Here is an 18060-nt window from a genome sequence, read left to right on the forward strand (position 1 = left end):
CGCGTGGCTTAAGCATTAGGTAATTAAATAGTTTGAACAGCCGATTGTGTGGCTGACTGAAAAGCCGATTGTGTGTCTTAAACAATAAATAGATAAAAAGCATTTGAACAGCCGATTGTGTGGCTGGTTGAAAAGCCGTTACTGTGGCTTAAGCAATAGGTAATTAAATAATTTGAACAGCCGATTGTGTGGCTAACTGAAAGGCCGATTGTGTGGCCGAAACAATACGTAGATAAATAGCATTTGAACAGCCGATTGTGTGGCTGGTTGAAAAGGCGATAGCGTGCCTGAAACAATAGGTTATTAAAAAATTTGAACAGCCGATTGTGTGGCTGACTGAAAAGCCGACTGTGTAGCTTAAATAATAAGTAGATAAATAGCATTTGAACAGCTGTTTGGCTTGATTTATAATTTAATAAATAGCTCTTTAACGCTTAATATTTTGGAAAGCTTCAACTATTTGTTGGCTGTCAATTCCGAATCCAGGGGATTCCAATTGTAGCTCAACGGTAGGCTGCTTTTCCAATACTTAAGTTGTACTTCTATTTTCTTTTGCAAATTGTGTTACTAGAAATATTGGTCACATTTTGAATATGACGCACCGTTTTAAAAAGTTTTTTCAGTGGGTATCTCGAGCGTTTCTTTCATGCGGCGGCGAAGTATTAAGCAAGCGTTTCTTTCAGTGAGCCTGTTAAATTTTTCAAGTTGTTCATTTCATGTTCCTTTCAGTGTTGTTAAGATGCATCAAACAGTAATCGCAGTAAGGGAAGGCCGTGTTATCTGCAGAAGGCCTGCTATAAATCCCACTGCGCAGACAGAATCCAGCGCAAAGTTCGAAGATGAGTTAAGAAAAGAAATTTGTGTGCTAAAAAGAAAATTAGATGAGATCAGTGCCAGAGTTGAGAAATTGGAAAAAGCAGCAATTGAATTAGTTGACCTCACAGCAGATGATAGTTTTGACTCTACTTTGTCAGTTCATACGGATGATTTGAGTGATGAGTTAGCAAACGGAATTTGAGGAGGATGCCTCAGCAACTTAAAAGCAGCAAGATTTTGTTTTAATCTGTTCTAATTTGAATGTAATTTTTTTATATGGTCCTTTGTCGCACTGTTGATGTGAAGAATCTGCCTACGGTTCTGTTTTAACTAGAAGTAAATTTTTCGTTTTTCAATCCAATTTAGTTTTAATTGCTATAGTGAAAATCATCTGAGCCGCCACGACAATGTTTTAAATGGTTCTAAGAACTGTCGAAATTGGTTTAATTTACCGGTTGTGTCATCTTTTTTCGTTTTAAGAGAAAAGCTATGCTTGAGTGGTTAGTCATTTCAAAGGAAAAGGACGATGTCCAACTGATTACAGCGGATTCTGAAATGTGGGGCTCCACAGAATTCATTGACAAGGTAATGGCAAAAGAGGGGAAGGACGTTCTCTTGTTTAAGGACAATCAAGTCCGTACCTATATTGTTGTGAAGCACGGGTGCGGGAATAATAAGCCGGATCTTCAAAAACTCGGACAAGAATTCAGTCTTGGAAATACAAGCAACATATCCACTTCACATCATGGCGTCTCTGTGGCCGGGAGTTCTAGGTCTGAATATCGTTTTTCTGAAGCCAGCAATGATGCAATCACGGTGGAGCGTCAAGCCCGTTCAACTTTGCCAACTGGTTCTCATGAATCTGACTAATGTAAAAGTATTGAATTGCAAAAGGAAGAGACCTCGAAAACAGCTAAGACGATTAAATTGGTTTCGGTTAGTTTTCCAACTACATCTTAATTGACGAGGATTATTGATAACCAACAAAAATGGCTTCTCTGAATGTTTAATGCTATGCTCTGTTATTTTTTGATGAGAAACTGAGCAGGCTGTTTAACTGGAGCATATTCTGTTTGATGTTTTTGACGCGCTTGTTGACTGTTTAGTGCTGTGATCATCATAAATCTGTCTCTGAAGTCCTGCTCAACAATGAAAAGCGCGTTCATCAGATAATCAAAACGATGGAGCCGTCTTCTGATCGTGCGGCGGAAGATATGTGTACACTTAAGCGGACGTTGTCTCAAATAGTTAGTTCCCTTTTTTCTCTGAGCTTGTTTTTTTTTGTTTTTTGAGAAAAACCATTCGTCGAGTTTTCGTGCAGGTCAGGAACTCGATGGACGGAGTTGATAATTTTGAGACAAGTCTGACGGAGTCCTCCTGCAGTCAAGATGAGGAAAACGAAGACACTGATAATGATAATGCTCTAGAAGACAGTGCTCTTCTTAGCAAAGTAGAAAGGAAACCAAATGTCCAATTTGGCATCAACAACAAAAATCTTGACCTGATCTACAGTGGACATCAACCGTGGGACTATGGTCTAGCGCTCCGAAGATGGGTTTTTGGAGCTAATGGTCTTGCATATGAAATGATCCTGCCCAATAAAACACAAGGAAAAGTTCGGAAGTGTGCCTCAGTTGAAAAAATGCTTAAGTTTTTCCGTAAGTTGGTTAATTCTATTTGGCACGTTGGTTTGAAAACCAGTTGTTTTGAGATTGAAGAACTAAAGGAGTTCTTTTTTTTTCATTTTCACCTTTACAATAATATGGTTTGTATAGATGAGAATAGCAGGAGAAAGGTTTTTGAAAAAAATATGTTGGTTACCGTTTTTTGCTTCTTTCTTAGGTGCAGTTGAGAGAAAATTCCCGCGAAATTTATTTCCTGATGCCAAGTTGCAGGCTAAGAAAGCTGCAAACAAGGCTGGACTCAACGTTAAGCAGAGACTCGAGGGTACAGGTAAATATAGCCAGGAAAAGAAGGAACTCAAAAGAAAAGCTGCAATGAACAAAAGTACAAGCAGTCAATAGTTTTTGTGCAAAAGCACTGCAGGAAGCCCTGCCTATTTAGTTTTTTCGGCACAGTTATTAGCCATCTCAAGAAGAGCTTTTGTGTTTCCTACTTAGTGATTTTTATTTCCGATGAGGAGATATATAATCTGAGTTTCTTTTTCTGGGTTAGACTTTGCTTTTAATTTGTTACCTTATTACTCACGTTTTCTTTTTGATTGATGTTAAACTTATAAGATTTTCAGTAAATTCAATTTTCCCTGGCATGAAGTTTGTGGATTTAGACCTATTTTGTTCGTGAAAAGTTTTCTGAATAAAAGAATAGTTTCGCTTGAATGTTTTCACTTTCTTGTTATACATTTCGCGCCTAAGTGTCACCTTGTTTTTAGCCATACTTGATACGCCTAAAAAGGAAAAAATTTCATATCACATGACCGCTTTGTATAAAACTTTTAAAGAGATTTGTGCTCTTTGGTGTTGTTTTCGTTTGTAGCTGAATAGAGATATCTTGTTTCCACGAACTACTTGTTTCCACGAAGTCCTGTTCCCTAAAATCTTGTTTCGATGCAGTAACGATGAGACAATTTTTGTGATGGCAATAATGTTTTTCACTGGTTTCAGAACCACGTCGCAAGTTTTTTCACGCCCTGCCAGTAAAAGACAAGTTAAAGAAACCCACTTTGAAACTGACCCTGAGACAGCAGTCCGTTGGAAAATTCAGGAGCAACATCAAGATAAAAAGTTCGTAGTTTTATTATGACAAAACAGCGGTAGTCGTTCCCTTCAACAGTTCGATGTGGGTCCTCGGCACTACTGCAGATAGCAAGCTGGCCTTAAAACCTGGAGATCAAATGAGGATCATCCACAAATCCAAGGATCCCGAGGCTATATTTTTGGGAAGCGGGAAATCAAAAGATGCTCACAATCACCAAAAAGAGACTCAAGACCGTCTATATAAAGGTTTAGAGCCACTGTTTTTGAATAATCAGTCTACTGCTCCGCCTACTGAAGAGCAAATTGAAGATGCGACCCTAAGAAGAGGCTCAACCATTGTCTTCGAGTCTCCATTGATGAAGGACGAGGGAACGGCGAAACGTAATACCCCAAAGAAAAACAAAGGCAAGCGTGACCCGCCAAATCCCCAACAGCAAATGAGAGAAACACCAAGTGTAGCAGGTGGTTCTCAAGGCGCACCCAATCTGCTGCTATTCGAACCCAAGAAAACTTTAAAGCTCCAAGACAAAATTTGCGACAAGGCTAGTCCGTTAATCTTATTTGTTTGTTTTAGCACTACGTTTTGGTCTTTGATTTTTCTTGAACACGAGAAATGGCAAAAGCGCTAAAGGAAAAGGTCTTCAAAATTAAATTAGTTGCTCAGTGATTCTGATTCATGAAACGTTTTTGAAAACTTATATTAAAAAGTGCACAAAATTTTTTGAGTTGAGTTTTAGAGGATAGCAAAGTTACTTTTTTAAAGGGGTGTGGCGAGCCGGTGTGCATGGAATTCAAAGATTTTGTTGCGGAACACGAAACCAGAATGATCCGTGCTCATGCAGTCAGCAAAGTTGTCGCGAACAAAAGTGAAAAAAGCGGAGGAAGATCATCGCGGAGATAGGTGAAACGGTAACTGAACATTTCAAATTTAGATTAAGTGTTACAAATAGAGATATATATTTTTACTGACAGTAATAATAATAAGAGTAGTATAAATAAAAGTGGCAATAATAATGATAATAATATTGCTTATTTACAAACTCCAAATTGAAAAATAGATGAATTTAACAAACGAGTAAGTAATAACAATATTCATAATCATCGGAAAAATAGTAAACGTATAATGCTCATTAAAAAAGAAAAGTAGTACTGTGTTCTATTTCGAAGAACTGAAAGAAGTAGCGCGGTTACAGAAATTTGGTTTCCAATCGATTGATGAGGACGATGAACTCATGGCCACTTATCCCACTACAATGGTCAATTTTGATGGCGAAAGTTTGATGGATTTGAAAGCAAACAAGTATCCTTCACAGCTTGGCCGCAGTCTTAGAATTAAAAATTTTGGAATTAATGGTTTAACTGAGGAAATGATTGACAGTTCTAAGTCTCCAGTTCGATCCGAAGCTCCAATAGAAAAAACAATGAAGTTTAAAGGTAATTGTTTCGTTAAATCTGCATCCATCAATCTATCTAATTAACTAACGATTGCTGCAAATCAGCTGTTGTTTTTTAATGCGTTTGTTAAATACTTGTTAACTAAAAGTTGATACTTATTAACTCAAAGTTACTGTTGCTTTCAATATCTGCTCTTCTGCTTTGAGAAAATTTACTTTACATCCACTTCCTTAATTTTTAGATGTGGTAATTCAGAAGTATCCACTCAGCCCTAATCTGGCTTTTCAAAAAGCGAAAGATGCTGCTAATCAGGCAGGTAGAGAGAGAAGAAGCTTCAATAGGAAAAATGACGTTGTCACACCTATTACAAGCGAAGTGTGAAGAAACTTTGAATTTGTAGCCGAGAAGTAGAATTATCGTCTGAACCCCAATTCAGTCACTCAAAAGATGTTTTTTAAAGTTAGATTATATTTGTTCTCCAGCATATGCCTTCCTGTACTTATGTCAATCTGTAAATTTTGCCTGTACTTTGTTAGTTCTCGCGGGATGTATTTATGCACTGCTGTTTATTCAGTGATACTTGTGTTTCTATAAATTAGCTTTGTATAGCTTAAGTCTAGAATCTTTAAAGTTTTTGCAGTTGTCTCAAAAAGTTACTGATCTTAATTTTTCTTTGATTGAAATAGAGTTTTATGCTACCTCTGTTTTAATTTCCACGGCGTTTAACGCTTTTTCGTTCGGTTCACATGTGTAAATTTTTTTCTTCATTTTATCTTAGGATATATTCACTGGCTTGAGGGAACTATGTTTTTGATAAAAGAAGGGGATAGACATTGAGTGGAGTTTTTCTTCGTACGCTTCCCTAACTATGCTGAGGTTACATATTATTGTTTTAATTGAGGTTTGGCAAAGTTGACGTCCTAATTTTTGCTCGTCGTTGTGCGTTGTTTGTTTATAAGCCTAAGTGTTAAGCTAATGCAAAGTTGTCGCTGGTTGTTCACGAGAAATTAGTCCGACGGTATTGCGTTATTTTTTAAATTCGCTCAGTTGTGCTATGTTCTCAATCACTGTTCAATCGAATGGTTCCAGGTATGGATGTTTGTGAACTTTTTTGTCAAGCAGAGGGTTTCATAGCACCTTTACATATCAACGATACTGAAAGAGAGCCTCATGCCCTCACTACTCTTATGTCACAAGAAGAATTCAAGGCGCTTGAGAATGGAAATCGAAATTTCAAAAAACTCTGTCTTGACGTGCGTACAATCTATTCGGCAGCATACAATGACGGTTTTAGAATTGAGCCTGACAATTTTGGAGGGTTCTGCTTAAGAAATCGAAGTGGAAAAACCTTACCTACTGGAGAACTTAAAAATACAGTTGGATTGCTGGCAAAGAAACCAAAGAATAGAACTTTTGACGACTGGTCTCTCATGGAAGGTGAAAAATAAATGATAGGAATCGCAAGATGGGCTAACCACTCATGTGAACCCAATTGCGATTACTACATGAGTGGTGGCTATAATGGACGCGAATGCATCAGACTAAGGGGTTTGCGACCAATTGTAGACGGCGAAGAGTTAGTGACGTTCTACAACAGCAATTTTTTTGGCGATAACAACGCAGACTGTTTGTGTGGAATGACGCAGCCACACGGTAACCAGAATGTATCTTCAGATAAAACAATCAAAGACACTGTCCGTGAAATTGCTAAGAAACGATGCAGAAAATCTAAGCCCAGAATTTCCTTAAAGCCAATCATGACACCAAAATTGCATCTGGAGGAGATGATAGTTTTACGAAGATTGCTCAAACAGCAGCGAACTCTCTCTGGAATTTGAAGCGCCTTTAGATGTTCAGGACGAAGAAAAATTGGACGAAATAGCTGCAAATGTTCCTCCTGTAGATAGTGGTGCGAATCAACTTATGGAGGATGAGATTGAAAGTGATTCATTTGAAGGACTAGCTAATTTTAATGAGTTTGTTGGCCGAAGTGGCAGTTTTTATCGGATACTGACATAGCAGAAAGTAGTGGACTCGGTTTTAATGAAATTTTTTCTCGTATGCGTTTGCGAGAAGTGAATGAAGTATCTGCAGGTAATTTAATTGCGTCTCTTTTAGCTATTGTGGCGCGTCATAATTGTTCAGATGCCCTTCTGTTCGATCTTATAAAGAGAGACCAGGAACTATTTGATCATCAGACAATAACCCCTTGGGCCGTCGAAACTAAGTTTAATGAGTTTTCTTCTCTTTACCAGGATGAAAAAATAACTCTCGAAAATGGTGAATTGATTGTTGCAAAGTTTAGACAACTGCTTGTTGACATAGTTGAGGAACACATAGATGAAATGCTCTTCTATGCAACCAATAAGACCTTCAACGAAGACCTGCATATGCCAGAGTTTTGAATTATTGGAAATAAACTAACTGTTCGGTTAATTGTAAATACAGATGGAGCTAACGTAAGCAAAAGTCCAGTCACATCGGCGTGGCCTCTTTTTATCTCTGTTGCTGACCTTCCTCCAAAAAAAACGCCAAAGGTTTCAAAATATTGTTCTTGCGGCTTTGTTTGTTGGATCTGGCTATCCTGATTTCAACCAGATGTTCCAACACATGATCAATGAGCTCTCCTCCGCAACGTTTTTGAAAGAAGGTGAAAGAAAAATTGAGTTAGATTTCCAGCCAATTCTTTTTGTTGCCGATTTAATTGGAAAGGCAAAGGTTCTCAAAATGAAGCAGTGTAACGGCTTCTACGGATGTACCTTGTGCACTCAACGTGGCTTTCACTTTGCGGGCTCTCATAGGTATCCCCACGATGAAAAATTTGTGATGAGGTCGCACGAGTCGCACCTATTGAATTTGAGAGAGCTTGAAAAGGGCAGCATCAGAGAAATTCAGTTAAAACACGGTCGAAAAGCAGACGCTGAAGTGAGGACCCAAGGTGTCAAAGGAAGAATTATATTACTCTCTTTAATTCCCAATCAACCGTTGTCGTCCCCGATCGACCCAATGCACCAGCTTTTCTTGGGTGTTGCCAAAGACCTTCTCGGTTATCTTTACGACAAGATGAGAGTGGAGCACCGTGGACAGTTGAACACTTTTCTGGGATCTGTTGCCCTTCCCAAGGAGCTTGAGAACACCGTGCCAAGTTTAGAGGCTTTATCAAACATGAAAGCAAAAGAGCTGAAAACTATCCTCCTGTATTTATCTCCGGTTATTTTGCCCTCCTTTCTGTTTGGCGAGGACAAACGAAGCGACGAAGATGATCTCAAGAAATTGGTCTTTGCCGTTCGTGAGTTATACGACTCGAGTAAAAATGCAGAGCTTTGTGAAACTCTTCTTGATGAGTTTTGCCTGAGTATGGCAGAAAAATTCAGCAGAATGGAATCAATCAATTTCCAACTTTTACGACACCTAAGTTGGCAGGTTCGAAGTATTGGACCTCTTTTTACTACTTCTGCATTCATGTTCGAGTCTGCCAACAGGCTAATCCTTGCCCCTCTTACTGGAACGGTGAATCATTGTCATGTTTTGGTTCAACGTTTTATTCGATCAAAGTTACTGGCGACTATTGAAGTTCAAGATGATTGCCTAACTCAATCATTAAATGAGTTGTCCACAAAAAAGCCATTCGATGAAGCATTCGGAATGGTTGAAACAGAGGCTACCCAAAATTTTAGACGTGTGCATCCCCGAACACGTCTGTTTTGTAGAATTCGTGATTCGTTCTTTTTAACATCAGGGGCTTACGGTCGTGGGTCGCGCGCTGATATATTTGTTGCGATCTCATTGAACGAAGACATACTGTTAGGTGAAATTCTTTTTTTCTATGAGGATGAAACAAAGAAGTGTGTTATGCGAAAGAAGCATATTATCAGTAAGATCAAATTGGTAAGAGGTGCTTTCTCAGAGACTGCAATCTTCGGTTTTGTTGTATTGGATTCTGAGGATACTGTGGAAGTTCCTGTAGCCATGATTGCCTACAAACTGTTTCATTTTGTTTTCAAGGAGAAAAACTATTTAGTGAAAATAATGCGACACTTCGAACACAATTGACTCCACTATGTACCTCGATCCTTAATTTTTGATTATCTTCCTTGTGTCTCATTCAAACTGCTGAGAATTATTTTGACTCATTTGCTAATTCACACGAAATTGTTAGATAATTACTTTTCAGGTAAAATTTCATATTGACTCAACTTTTCAAATCTCATTTTTCTGTGTAAGTGTACTGAGGAACTTATTCAAATCAATTGAAATTCTACGTAGGTGGGTGGAAGTCCAAATAGGTTCTAATGGGGGAGAATTTTTGTTCTAGCTGGTCTGAGAAAAAAGTACTTAACACGTCAGATTTCGCGCTCAAAATACTATCTTTTCACAGTTTAACAAATAGAGTTTCTCAATATAGTAAAGGACTTATTCAAATCAATTGAGGGCCTACATAGGAGTGGGAAAGTCCAAATAGGTTATAAGGGGGAAGGAATTTTTGTTCTAGCTGGTCTGAGAAAAAAGTACTTAACACGTTGTCAGATTTTGCGCTCCAAATTATATCTTTACAGTTTAACAAAGTGTTTTTCCATTTAATGAAGGACTTATTCAAATCATTTGAGGGTCTACTTACGAGTGGGAAAGTCCTAATAGGTTCTAATGGGGAGAATTTTTGTTCTAGCTGGTCTGAGAAAAAAGTACTCAACACGTTGTCAGATTTCGCGCTCGAAATACTATCTTTACAGAGTTTAACAAATAGTGTTTTTCAATATAGTGAAGGACTTATTCAAATCAATTGAGGGCCTACTTAGGAGTGGGAAAGTCCAAATAGGTTCTAAAGGAGAAGGAATTTTTGTTCTGGCTGGTCTGAGAAAAAAGTACTTAACACGTTGTCAGATTTCGAGCTCAAAATACTATCTTTACAGAGTTTAACAAATAGTGTTTTTCCATATAGTGAATGACTTATCCAAAACAATTGAGAGCCTACTTAGGAGTGGGAAAGTCCAAATAGGTTCTAAAGAAGAAGGAATTTTTGTTCTAGCTGGTCTGAGAAAAAAGTTCTTAACACGTTGTCAGATTTCGCGCTCAAAAAACTATCTTTACACAGTTTAACAAATAGTGTTTTTCCATATAGTGAAGGACTTATTCAAATCAATTGAGGGCCTACTTAGGAGTGGGAAAGTCCAAATAGGTTCTAAAGAAGAAGGAATTTTTGTTCTAGCTGGTCTGAGAAAAAAGTTCTTAACACGTTGTCAGATTTCGCGCTCAAAAAACTATCTTTACACAGTTTAACAAATAGTGTTTTTCCATATAGTGAAGGACTTATTCAAATCAATTGAGAGCCTACTTAGCAGTGGGAAAGTCCAAATAGGTTCTAAAGGAGAAGGAATTTTTGTTCTAGCTGGTCTGAGAAAAAAGTACTTAATACGTTGTCAGATTTCGCGCTCAAAATACTATCTTTACAGAGTTTAACTAATAGTGTTTTTCCATATAGTGAAGGACTTATTCAAATCAATTGAGAGCCTACTTAGGAGTGGGAAAGTCCAAATGCTGGTCTGAGAAAAAAGTTCTTAACACGTTGTCAGATTTCGCGCTCAAAATACTATCTTTACACAGTTTAACAAATAGTGTTTTTCCATATAGTGAAGGACTTATTCAAATCAATTGAGAGCCTACTTAGCAGTGGGAAAGTCCAAATAGGTTCTAAAGGAGAAGGAATTTTTGTTCTAGCTGGTCTGAGAAAAAAGTACTTAACACGTTGTCAGATTTCGCGCTCAAAATACTATCTTTACAGAGTTTAACTAATAGTGTTTTTCCATATAGTGAAGGACTTATTCAAATCAATTGAGAGCCTACTTAGGAGTGGGGAAAGTCCAAATGCTGGTCTGAGAAAAAAGTTCTTAACACGTTGTCAGATTTCGCGCTCAAAATACTATCTTTACAGAGTTTAACAAATAGTGTTTTTCCATATATTGAAGGACTTATTCAAATCAATTGAGAGCCTACTTAGGAGTGGGAAAGTCCAAATAGGTTCTAAAGGAGAAGGAATTTTTTTTCTAGCTGGTCTGAGAAAAAAGTTCTTAAGACGTCAGATTTCGCGCTCAAAAAACTATCTTTACACAGTTTAACAAATAGTGTTCTTCCATATAGTGAAGGACTTACTCAAATCAATTGAGAGCCTACTTAGGAGTGGTAAAGTCCAAATAGGTTCTAAAGGAGAAAGAATTTTTGTTCTAGCTGGTCTGAGAAAATAGTACTTAACACGTTGTCAGATTTCGCGCTCAAAATACTATCGTTACAGAGTTTACTAAATAGTGTTTTTCCATATAGTGAAGGACTTATTCAAATCAATTGAGAGCCTACTTAGGAGTGGGAATGTCCAAATAGGTTCAAAAGGAGAAGGATTTTTTGTTCTAGCTGGTCTGAGAAAAAAGTACTTAACACGTCAGATTTCGCGCTCAAAATACTATCTTTACACAGTTTAACAAATAGTGTTTTTCCATATAGTGAAGGACTTATTCAAATCAATTGAGAGCCTACTTAGGAGTGGGAAAGTCCAAATAGGTTCTAAAGGAGGAATTTTTGTTCTAGCTGGTCTGAGAAAAAAGTACTTAACACGTTGTCAGATTTCGCGCTCAAAATCCTTTTTTTATACATATTTTTGCTCTGCTTTGTTTAATTTTGTTTAGTTTTGTTTGGAGATAGAGTTTGAGCCCGGTTTTTTCTACCGACTGCTCCGCTCAAAATCTCCTTTAGTTGTTTGTTTGTAACTCCGCCGTAGCCGGTCCCCAGCCCGGATGAGAAAGGAGGGAAACACACCCAGAACATACTGGAAAAATCTCAACAAAGTCAGTTTTTTTAAACAGACTTGAGATAATTTTCCGACAATGTTATTGCTGTATTGTTCAAGTTTCTCTGCTGTTATTTTATTTAATTTGTTTTTTGTTTGGAGATAGAGTTTGAGCCCGGTTTTTTTTACCGAATGCTCTGCTCAAAATCTCCTATAGTTGTTTGTTTGTAACTCCGCCGTAGCCGGTCCCCAGCCCGGATGAGAAAGGAGGGAAACACACCCAGAACATACTGGAAAAATCTCATTAAAGTCAGTTTTTTTAAACAGACTTGAGATAATTTTCCGACAATGTTATTGCCATTTTATACATACTTTTGCTCGTTAATGATCAGAATTTAGCTCGTTAATGATCAGAATTTAGCTCGTTAATGATCAGAATTTAGCTCGTTAATGATCAGACCTTAGCTCGTTAAAGATCAGAATTTAGCTCGTTAATGATCAGAATTTAGCTCGTTAATGATCAGACTTTAGCTCGTTAATGATCAGACTTTAGCTCGTTAATGATCAGATTTTCGGCAGACTTTGACTAGGAAGCTCGTTCATGTAGGCAGACTTTATTATGGCGCTCGTCCATGTAATCAAAAACGCGCTTTACCCCCCCCCCCCCCGTGCGTTTTTAATTGTCTGATCATTAACGCACACCTCGACCTGGGTAGTCAAGTCAATATTGCATCCCTCTCCCCCTTAAGACCGATTGATTCTATTTCCTCTCATTATACTACATTAACCAGTATTACTACATTAACACACAGCATGTCCTCTAACTGCTCATGAACAAAAAAAACATTGGTGTGAGGAAGCAACCGATTCGATAGTGTTTTTATGGGTGCGAAACACTTTCTAAAATGGGAACCTGTCTCTGGACTCAGTACTTCTTCTCCCTGACTGGTATTGCAACATCCGCATCACTCTCAGTCTCACATTGTCTATCGCCTCAAAGATGTCCAACACTTTCATCTCAAGTCTAAACAACAAATCGTCAAGACTATAAATTCCGCAGTATCTCAATAAAAATTCGAGAGGAATAATCTGTCATTAGAGAACCAAGAGTGACAGAAATGTACGCGCTAAAAGCACATAGCATCAAATAAAGCAACCAGAAGATGCTGAAAACAGGCAGCAAAATAAGAGAAGTAATTTTATTTGCTACGTTTCTGGCTTAAGCTAAATGTATTGGCATTGTTTTTGTTTTATTTCATTGCTAATTAGCTGCATTGCATTAATAATTGTTCGAAAGACTCAGGTCACCTCAGAACCTGTAATATACATTAGCAATGCATCATTCAGTATAAACCTAACTGACTAACGTCGGGCGAGTTGCTCTCAAACAACCGGCAAGCGGTTGGCTTCGTCAGTAGCTAGCCGCGGTTTAGAGAAACTAGCTTTAGCTTGATTCGACTCAGCAACTTTTAGTTTTCTAGTCTTGTTAGTAGATAAATCAAAACATAACCGACTAACGTCGGGCGAATTACTCTCGAACTACCGGCGAGCGGTTGACTTCATCAGCAGCTAGCCACGGTTTAGTGAGGCCAGTTTTAGCTGGATTTGACTCAAAAACTTTTAGTTTTCTAGCCTTTTTAGTAAAAAAACAAATCAAATAAAAGACTGAATAAAAAAATTTGCAAAATATTGCAAAATTTTTAAAAAATGCTTCTAGATTTTGCATCTGAAATCCATCTGAAAGACTTGAAATAATTTGAAATATTAAAATATTCAAAAACATTCCATTGTCTCAAGAGACTATCCAGTATCCCTATATTAAGCTTTAAAAAGTTTCAATCGGTCATCGAGATCCATAAACTTGGAACATGATAAAAATTTTCCAAAATTTTGAAATTAAAATTAATCAAAAAATTGCTAAAGCTGGAGTCGTTGAAATATTGATAACCATTCCATTAACTCTAGAAACTATGCAATAGCTCATCATAAAGCCTTGGATGAGGTCCCTAGGACCCTGGTGCCGGAGAAAAGGATAAAAAAAAATTCAAACGATTTTAAAAAAAACTTGAAAAAATTTCAAATATTTTAAAAATTGCTGACATTAAAATCCTGAAAAACATTCCATTAGATCTAAAAGCTATGCAGCAACCTATAATCAAACCCTAGAGGAGTTTATATGGTTCTTGAGAATGGAGAAACCTATAAAAAGACAAAAATTTTCAAAAAACTTGAAAAAAAATTTAAGTTTTATAAAAAAAAAAATCGTTAAAATTTGTCAAATTAAAAAAATGAAAGCTATCCCACGGAAGACAAAAACAACTTTTCAGTAACTTAATATCAGAACCTGAAGTACGTTTTCTGGTTTTCTAGCCCCTGCGTCTGCAAAAACGTGAATAATGACAAATAAATGTCAAAAATTGAAAAAATTTGCATGTTTTGTCAAAAAAAATGCTAAAAATCGTATTTTAAAATGTTGAAACCATGCCACTACCACTAGAAACAATGCAGTAACCTATTATAAAACCCTAGACAAGGTTACTTAACAACTAGGGCTGAAAAACTCAAAAAATGAAAAGAATTTCCAAAAAGCTTGAAGAAAATTGTGAAAATTAGTATAAAATTGCGTGTTTTTAGCGATCGGTTGTTCGAACGTAGCCACGGGGGGGGAGGAGGGAGGAGGAGGGAGTGAGGGGCTGACTGGGTGGGAGGGAGTGGGGTGGGGGGCAACAGCGCGGTGGGGGGGCGCAATAGTGGTGAGCGGGGTCAACAGAGGGGGTGTCTTTAACCTCTAAGAATGGCCCTTCACACCATAAATATAAGTCTCCAAAACAGTCTGAGCTGAAACAGAGCTAAAAGGCTCTAAGAGCACTCAATGCCTACCTGGGCGCTACCTGATTATCCCGTTTTTGAGGAGGAAAAGTCAAAAGCGTCAGACGAAAAATCGGTCAAGCGAAAAACCGCATTTAAAAAGACCGACAGGACTTATATAATTGCTACAAACTTCGTTTGAGAGCAGTTAATAAAAAACCGATATTTTAAAATTCGCAATATTGCAAAATTTAAGAAGTTTTCAGATGTCGCAGTGGAAAAATTTGTTCAAAACTATTTCTCTCTGGAGTTATGTCAAGTAAAGCACATGCAAACTTAAAAAGTTTTGTTGGCCAGTAATGATCGTTAAACTCAGAAAAGGACAAAAACTAGCCTTTTCTAGCCTTTTCAGTAAAAAAAATCAAATAAAAGACTGATTTAAAAAATTTGCAAAATATTGCAAAATTTTTAAAAAATGCTTCTAGATTTTGCATCTGAAATCCATCTGTAAGACTTGAAAAGCTTCGTTGGCCAGTAATGATCGCTAAAAGGACAAAAAATATTCAAAAAATTTGAAACATTAAAATATTCAAAAGCATTCCATTGTCTCAAGAGACTATCCAGTATCCCTATATTAAGCTTTAAAAAGTTTCAATCGGTCATCGAGATCCATAAACTTGGAACATGATAAAAATTTTCCAAAATTTTGAAATTAAATTTAATCAAAAAATTGCTAAAGCTGGAGTCATTGAAATATTGATAACCATTCAATTAACTCTAGAAACTATGCAATAGCTCATCATCAAGCCTTGGATGAGGTCCCTAGGACCCTGGTGCCGGAGAAAATGATAAAAAAATTCAAAAGATTTTAAAAAAAAACTTGAAAAAATTTCAAATATTTTAAAAATTGCTGACATTAAAATCCTGAAAAACATTCCATTAAATCTAGAAGCTAAGCAGCAACCTATAATCAAACCCTAGAGGAGTTTATGTGGTTCTTGAGGATGGAGAAACCTATAAAAAGACAAAAATTTTCAAAAAACTTGAAAAAAAATGTAAGTTTTATAAAAAAAAAAATCGTTAAAATTTGTCAAATTAAAAAAATGAAAGCTATCCCACGGAAGACAAAAACAACTTTTCAGTAACTTAATATCAGAACCTGAAGTACGTTTTCTGGTTTTCTGGCCCCTGCGTCTGCAAAAACGTGAATAATGACAAATAAATGTCAAAAATTGAAAAAATTTGCATGTTTTGTCAAAAAAATGCTAAAAATCGTATTTTAAAATGTTGAAACCATGCCACTACCACTAGAAACTATGCAGTAAACTATTATAAAACCCTAGACAAGGTTCCTTGACAACTAGGGCTGAAAAACTCAAAAAATGAAAAGAATTTTCAAAAAGCTTGAAGAAAATTGTGAAAATTAGTATAAAATTGCGTGTTTTTAGCGATTGGTTGTTCGAACGTAGCCACAGGGGGGAGGGAGGAAGAGGGAGTGAGGGGCTGACTGGGTGAGAGGGAGTGGGGTGGGGGGCAACAGAGCGGTGGGGGGGCGCAATAGTGGTGAGCGGGGTCAACAGCGGGGGTGTCTTTAACCTCTAAGAATGGCCCTTCAGACCATAAATATAAGTCTCCAAAACAGTCTGAGCTGAAACAGAGCTAAAAGGCTCTAAGAGCACTCAATGCCTACCTGGGCGCTACCTGATTATCCCGTTTTTGAGGAGGAAAAGTCAAAAGCGTCAGACGAAAAATCGGTCAAGCGAAAAACCGCATTTAAAAAGACCGACAGGACTTATATAATTGCTACAAACTTCGTTTGAGAGCAGTTAATAAAAAACCGATATTTTAAAATTCGCAATATTGCAAAATTTAAGAAGTTTTCAGATGTCGCAGTGGAAAAATTTGTTCAAAACTATTTCTCTCTGGAGTTATGTCAAGTAAAGCACATGCAAACTTAAAAAGTTTTGTTGGCCAGTAATGATCGTTAAACTCAGAAAAGGACAAAAACTAGCCTTTTCTAGCCTTTTTAGTAAAAAAAATCAAATAAAAGACTGATTAAAAAAATTTGCAAAATATTGCAAAATTTTTAAAAAATGCTTCTAGATTTTGCATCTGAAATCCATCTGTAAGACTTGAAAAGCTTCGTTGGCCAGTAATGATCGCTAAAAGGACAAAAAATATTCAAAAAATTTGAAACATTAAAATATTCAAAAACATTCCATTGTCTCAAGAGACTATCCAGTATCCCTATATTAAGCTTTAAAAAGTTTCAATCGGTCATCGAGATCCATAAACTTGGAACATAAAAATTTTCCAAAATTTTGAAATTAAATTTAATCAAAATTTAAGAAGTTTTCAGATGTCGCATTGGAAAAATTTGCTCAAAACTATTTCTCTCTGGAGTTATGTCAAGTAAAGCACATGCAAACTTAAAAAGTTTTGTTGGCCAGTAATGATCGTTAAACTCAGAAAAGGACAAAAACTTTGAAAACAACAGCAAACTTTAAAATCTTGCTAAGTATCAAGATATAAAAATCTTCAAAAACATTTCTTTGTCTAACAAGACTATCCAGTATTCTTATTTCAAGCGTTATATAGTTTCACTGGCTCATAAAGATCCATAAGCTTGCAACAAAAATTTTCCGAAAACTTGAAAATTTAAATTTTATACAAAAAAATTCTTAAGCTAGAGTCATTAAAATATCGATAACAATTCCATTGACTCTAGAAACTATGCAACAGCTTATATTCACAACTTGGACAAGGTCCCTAGGACATTGGTGCAAGAAAAGATTTCAAAAATCAAAAAAACTTGGAAAAAATTGCAAATAATTTTAAAAAGTGAAGAAATTCGTAATACTAAAATCTTGAAAAACAGTCCATTACCTTTAGAAACTATACAGTAGCCTAATGTCAGATCCTAGAAGAGGTTCCTTAGCTCTTGAGGCTGGAGAAACTTAAAAAACGACAAAAATTTTCAAAAAAACTTGAAAAAATGCAAGTTTCATAAAGAAAATTGCGAAAATTTGTAATATTAAAAATTGAAAGCTTTTCCATGTTCAATTTAAAAATTTCAAAAAACTTCTTATCAAACCCTTTAGGAGGTTTTCTGGCCCCTGCGTCTGGAAAGACGTGAAGAATGAAATATAAATCTAAAAAAACTTGAAAAAAATTACACATTTTAAAAAAATTACACAAGTTAAAACGTTGAAACCATTACACTACCACTAGCAACTATGCAGTAACCTATAATCAAACCCTAGGGGAGGTTCCTAGGGTTGATAAAATTCAAAATATGACAAATTTTTAAGAGCTTGAAAAAAATTGTGAAAATTAGTATAAATTTGCGCATTTTTAGCGATAGGTTGTTCGTCAGTAGCTAGTCACGGGGGGGGGGGGGGGGGGGGGGCAGGATATACCGGGGGCTGAGGGAAGGGGGTGGGGTGGACAACAGTGGCGTGGGTGGCAAGAGCGCGGTGGGGGGTGGGGGACAATAGAAGGGGGTAAATAGTAGGGGGGTCTTTAAACTCCAAGAACAGCCCTTCACAC

At 36.8% G+C, this 18060-nt stretch overlaps 1 protein-coding gene across 1 annotated transcript in view; it reads right to left on the reverse strand.

Moving 5' to 3' along the window:
• LOC142345516 (transmembrane emp24 domain-containing protein 1-like) overlaps positions 1–18060 on the reverse strand; it is a 76314-nt gene that overhangs the window by 44835 nt on the left and 13419 nt on the right. Inside the window, exon 4 of the mRNA XM_075397588.1 lies at positions 12617–12727. Within this exon, the coding sequence (XP_075253703.1) occupies positions 12617–12727 (111 nt within the window). The remainder of the gene's footprint in view (positions 1–12616; positions 12728–18060) is intronic.

The sequence above is a fragment of the Convolutriloba macropyga genome, chromosome 9 (assembly GCF_964194025.1).
Source record: "Convolutriloba macropyga chromosome 9, txConMacr16.3, whole genome shotgun sequence".
Lineage (NCBI taxonomy): Eukaryota > Metazoa > Xenacoelomorpha > Acoela > Convolutidae > Convolutriloba > Convolutriloba macropyga.